The 5,844-nt window shown below is 48.6% G+C and overlaps 1 protein-coding gene across 1 annotated transcript; it reads right to left on the minus strand.

Moving 5' to 3' along the window:
* Positions 1 to 2,282: 2,282 nt before the first annotated feature.
* Positions 2,283 to 3,664, minus strand: LOC123185871 (expansin-B15). Its single transcript, XM_044597686.1, has 4 exons — positions 3,459 to 3,664; positions 3,209 to 3,321; positions 2,916 to 3,106; positions 2,283 to 2,669 (listed from the first exon to the last, which is right to left on the minus strand). Exons 1-4 carry the CDS (start codon positions 3,616 to 3,618, stop codon positions 2,345 to 2,347), a joined length of 789 nt encoding a protein of 262 aa, XP_044453621.1. The 5' UTR covers positions 3,619 to 3,664; the 3' UTR covers positions 2,283 to 2,344.
* Between the last annotated feature and the right edge of the window lie 2,180 nt (positions 3,665 to 5,844).

A 5,844-nucleotide genomic window follows, 5' to 3' on the forward strand; every position in this document is an offset into this window, starting at 1 on the left:
TGAAGAGCTCTCGGCGAGATGTAGCATGAATGGTAGCACCGCTGTCCGGTATCCAAATCATCTCGTCACCATCCACAAGGTTGGCGGTTTCATCAGAAACAACAATGATCTTCTCCTCAACAGTGGAACCAAATCTACCCTCGTTTTCTTCATGCATAACAAGCATGATGTCCTCTTCTACTGCGGTAACTCGGTTGCCCTCTATGTCACTATCACTGTCAACTTGCTTCTGATCTTGCTTCTTCTTTTTCTTTTTGTCTTTCTTCCACTTGTCACATTGCCACTTAATGTGGCCCTTCTGATGGCAGTGATGACACTCATAATCAGCATACTTACTTTTTGATTTGCTCCTACCTCTTTCTGCCCCTTTACCTGGACCTCTGCTCTTACTTCTCCCCCTGGACTGAGTGACCAACATCTCTGAATGTGAGGAAAAACTAGCTTCAGCCACCTTTCTGAACTCTACATTTAGTACCCTGGTTTTCACAAGATTCCAAGTGACAACTCCATTAGGTGTTGAATTGCAAACCGTGACCTTAAAAGTCTCCCAGCTGTCCGGTAATGAGCCTAGTAGCAGCAAACCTCTCACTTCATCTTCGAATGTTATTCACATTGAAGAAAGATGATTTATAATGCCTTGGAATGTATTCACATGATCTGCAATTAGAATGCCCTCTTTGTACCTCAAGCACATCAATTGTTTGATCAAGAATATCTTGTTTGTACCTTCTTTCCGGGCAAACAACTCTTTCAATTTCTGCCATAAGGTGCGTGCATGTGTCTCATCAATGATATGGTTCAAAACATTGCCATCGACCCATTGCCGGATGAACCCACAAGCTTGGCGATGAAGTACCTTCCACTGACCTTCCTCAATGCCCTCCGGCATCTTAGTGGAGAACACTGGCTTCCAGTATTATTTCCCATACAACAAGTCCTTCATCTTGCCCTTCCATGCTTGATAATTTGTAGCATTCAACGATATCATCCTGCTGGTATTCACTTCCATCTTTCACCACAAGAAACTCAATACTTTGTACAAGCAAACCAAGACTCTAATACCACTTTGTTGGGGCTGGACAGCAACAATGCGTTGAACAAATTCACCGACACGGTAAATATGCACACTACACATCCCCCTCCACTTGTAATGAACTTTGAGGACAGCTTCAACCAACAAGTAAGCAGCGGAATAACACAAACAACATGCACATGTGACACATGATTTAACGTGGAAAAACCTCCTCAACTTGAGGAGTAAAAAACCACGGCTGTGGACCGACCGGTCCATGCAACTTCACTATGAGAATGATGAGTACAAAGTCTTCTCTAGAACCTCTAGAGAGATTTACAACACACTCTCCATGTTGCCAACCGGCAACAGCAACAACAACCACAAGAGGCAAGATTTCAGCAAAGCTGAGTTTACACAACTTCTGTATCCTTCAGTGTTTTACAAATTGCTTTTAAACCGCTCAACCAAACAGCATCAAATTTGGCATACAAGTAGACACATGAGTTCTTGACATCCCCTCTAAATTTCAGCTCAGTCGGACATCATTTGCCTACCCAAACTGTTCGTCTCTTAAAACTACTCTGTTCTGAAACTGCAGCAGTCAGAACTGACAAAACCACTCTCAAATCTGATACTCCACTGACCCAATCCTCAAACCAGCTAACCATATCGAAGTACTCAAAGTAAGGAACGAGCTCACCAAGTTTGGGGTCAATCCAAACATGTTTGAGCCTCCAATCACCAGCTTGAACATTGTCTAGTCAGATGCAGCAAATCTGGACAGAACCTCTGCTTCTACTTCTTCCTCTCTCTCAGGTTGTGTTTTCTCTTGTGTGTTCTCTCTCTCACTCTCACGAATGACAACCGCCATCAGCAGGGGTGTAGTGGCTAGGGTTTTCTCCTTGCTTCACTTCACTTGAAAGCATTCTCAACCATTGAATGCAGCGAGGATCAACGGCTTATATGTGTTGGACTTATGGGCTGATGTTGGGCTGCCAACACACCTCCATGTGGAGAGACTTAGCCCAACACATGCATTAACATAACTCCATATATATTGCACGTATTAGGCACTGATAGAGTGCACCGAGCTGTCATTACATGTTTTACACGTCCACATAAACATTGACTAAACGGCCAACAGGGGAGAACCATACCCATGCAGCGCCTCCTCCTCAACGGCCGTCTCGCCGCCGTTATTTCAGTTCTTCCTAGTAGCACTGCGCGCTACACATCGAACACACGCACACACAGTACATAGGTTGCATGCATGTTGCACCATCTCGTGCATGCAATCCAATACAAGTATATATAGAAAACCCATACGGATTAGTAATTGACCGCCGACTGGTACGCAGAGCCGGCCTTCCACCCGAGGGGGATGACGTTGCTGGCGACGAGCTTCTTGCCAGAGCTGGACGTGAGGCGGAGGGAGAGCGGCGCCTGCAGGGCCGACCCGGCGTTGAGCTTCCAGACAGCGCCCCACGAGTGCTGCATGGGCTCCCATGCCGCCGCGGCACCGCTCTGCATGAGGTCGACGGCCGAGAGGTCCCCGTCGCCGTTCTGGTACTGGATGAGCACGGCGAAGTAGTTCGGGTTCGAGCCGGCGTCCACGATGAAGGTTAGCTTCACTCCAGCCCAGTTGCACTGCACGCTGTAAATCACATGCGGAGTAATGAAAAACCAGTTATTACCACGGAGGATCATCAAGGACACAGCTCGATCGATGCATCGCAGTTATGCATGGAAAACAGTACATGTGCCGGCCCGTGGTCTATCTATGGTGACAAAGGTAATAATCATTAGGTGTGTTCCAACGGTGCGTGAGGTGCATGTGGCGTGTAGCACCCTGGCCGTTTCAAGCGGGGCAGTGTTAGAGTGTGCGCTGATGCGGGCGTACCGGGTGAACTGGATTTGGAGGACGCCGGCAGCACGCAGCTGGTCGGCCTGGCCGGGCTTCGCCATGGCACCGAACGCCGTCCCGCTCAGGTCGAAGTGCGGCTCTTCCAAGCAAGGGCCGCCGGGGCACTGGTCCGTGATGACGACCGTCACCGGGCTGCTCGAGCACGCGGCGTTACCAGTGCATTTCACCTAGATTAACACGTTACGTACGACAAAAGGTCACAAACCACACATGCATGCGAGACCTGGTATAGTTTTCAGTCTGTTTCATAGGGGACACTGATCGTGCACCTGGTAGCAAGATCCACAGCCCAAGCCAGAGGCGTAGAGGGAAGGGCCGCCGGCGGCGATCATGGACGAAAACGGTGGCTGGTCGACGGCACCCTTGTACCCGCACGCCCCACCTGTATATGTATGTAAATTAGAACGGTACATATGATGCTAAACCGTGAACTATGATCGATGCTAGCTTGACTACATACTTTTTTCATCAAAGATTCTAGCTTAACTTATCATACATCAGTTTGGGAAGTATGCATACCATCACTCCCGGCGCCATTAGCAGCGCCATACCATGTCGCGCCGGCATTAGACCAACTGGCGAGCTTGCGGTGAAACTCAACGGATGCGCAAGGGTGGATAACCGCCGCGAGAACCACAATGGCAATGAAGGAGGGCAGGAGCTGGAGCTTGGAAGCCATGGCTAAAGTTGCTACGAGTCGTGGGCTTTGCAAGTTTAGTGAGGCTTGCAAGTTGCTATGAGGAATGGTGTGTGTTATGTTGGGCGTATGGATGTGCTCTATTTATAGGCAGCAAAGCGGTGGCCTGTGGCTCCGTGAGCATCCACATGCATGCATGCAGACGGATCTCAGTGCCTCCGTTGGATTGTGGCACATGGCTAAAGTCAACATGTTATGTCCATTTGAAATGCAATTAGCTACATATTTACTTAACTGGCACGTACCTAGAAACCTAGCTAGCGGTAGTAGTACATAGGGCGGGTACTTTGTGTGGAGCTCACTTGTTCGATCCTTAATTCGATCGATCGGGACCATATCAAATTGGCACTTGCAAGCCTCACTAAACTTAATCTGACTTTTTGTTCTGTATTAGATGTACTTCCTCCATTCCAAAATAGAAGACCTAATTTTATATTAACTTTAATACAAAATTAATATAAATTTGAGTCATCTATTTTGGAATCTGAGGGAGTAATAGATAGCCAGTGAAATGAGTAAATAACCATAGGCTGGAACCAGTTTTTGGTTAGCGTGCATGCACTCCAACGTGATTTAAAGTTCATACAACACCCATTCATGTCAATCTCAAATCTACAGTGTTCTAAATTTATTTCAGTGATACCCACGTACACAATACAATCCCGGGGAATTTGTAGTACCGCTTTGCTCTGTTCTGAGATGATAGAAGCGGCAGTTATTGCCCGTCGGTGAGGCCAGATCCCGACCCCTCTTCGTCCGCTGCTTCGACGGCTGCTGGAGAGGGGTGGGATGGTGTTTCCATTCCTGTTGTTCCACTGATTTAGGGCTTCGTTTTCGTTTAGTAGTACCAATTTGGTGAGATTGATGTTGCATCGAATAATGTGGCCTCGGCCTCTTTCTCACCACGGCGATCTTCTTTTCGGCGACGCCTGAGCCGATGGTCTCGTCTGCTTGCCGTTCGTTCGGACTGATAGGCCTTATGTTTCTTGTGTCTGGATGTTGTCGTCTCTCATAGCGGCGCCGATAAGTGGGACAGATTGATGCTGGTATAGGGTTGGTGGCCCGACGACTGCAGATTTGGCGTTCTTCTCCGTCAACGGCGGCGAAATGCGTTAGATCTGAATCCAGGTTGGCATGTGGAACATTCTCGGTCGACACGCCACATCGTCAAGCGCCTATTCTACAGGTCTGGTCTTCGGCTCACAATGCCTACAAGGCTATGGCGTTGGCCTGGATTTTGATTTGCTGGTGCTCTGCCTCTTTCCCCGGTGTGCGTCTCAACAACGCGGGTGGTTGACGGCTATTGCAGATTTGGTTGTTTGCAGAGGCTCCAATAGATTTATTTGTAAAAAAATTGTGTGGAGTTCTTTCTGCAAAGTTTTCTAGACATCTGTCATGTCCCGGTTATTCTGATAGTTTGTACTAGTATGTTTTATTGATTAATATAAGGGGGCTGCTAGGCGTCGGCCGGCGGATTTTTTAAAAGATCCGCTGCCTCGCGAGTCGTCGAATCTAACACAGATTTAGCGGGGTGAATTTCTTTTCTCAACTTTTCAACAAAGGCCTTGTTGCGAAAACATTTGTAACAGAGATTGTGTTGCAGAATTTTTGTGTAACTAAGGTTGTGTTGCAGAATTTTTTTGCAACTGAGGTTGTGTTGCAGATTTTTTTTACAACAAAGGTGTTTTTGTGGATATATTTTTTTGCAATAGAGGTTTTGGTGCGATTTTTTTTGCAACAACGGTCTTGTTGCACATTTGTTTTTTGCAACATCAGTGATGTTGTAGAAGTGGGCGGAGGTCATCTTCTTCATCACCGGCAGCAGCAGGAGTGGGTGGCGCCGATCAAGGAGAGGGAGGAGGAGAGAAGGTTGGTGGTGGTGGAGGCGGCCGACGACCGCGACGGCAGAGCGCGTGCTCGCTAGCGTCAACGACGTCACGGCTGGATGAAGAAGAGAAGAGGGAGGAGGAGAGAGGGTTGATGGTGGTGGAGGCGACCGACGACCGCGACGGTGGAACGTGTGCTCGCCGACGGCCGACAACCGCGACGGTGGAGCGCGTGCTCGCCGGCGTTAGCAGGGGTGCTTGACGGTGGCGCGACGGGGTGCTCACCAACGACAACGGTGGCGCATCGGGGTGCTTTGGAGGAGCACGGGCGGTGGCTGCTGTCGAGGGGATTTAGATTTAGATCCCGCAACAGATCAGTTGT

This window comes from Triticum aestivum, chromosome 2A, assembly GCF_018294505.1.
Source record: "Triticum aestivum cultivar Chinese Spring chromosome 2A, IWGSC CS RefSeq v2.1, whole genome shotgun sequence".
Lineage (NCBI taxonomy): Eukaryota > Viridiplantae > Streptophyta > Magnoliopsida > Poales > Poaceae > Triticum > Triticum aestivum.

Bases quoted from the DNA above. Each gene is read 5' to 3' on its own strand.
- LOC123185871 (XM_044597686.1), bottom strand. From the start codon at position 3,618: ATGGCTTCCAAGCTCCAGCTCCTGCCCTCCTTCATTGCCATTGTGGTT. The intron at 3,322-3,458 runs GTATGCATACTT...ATACATATACAG, and splicing joins TAATGGCGCCGGGAGTGATG to GTGGGGCGTGCGGGTACAAG. The intron at 3,107-3,208 runs GTGCACGATCAG...GTGTTAATCTAG, and splicing joins GCTGTGGATCTTGCTACCAG to GTGAAATGCACTGGTAACGC.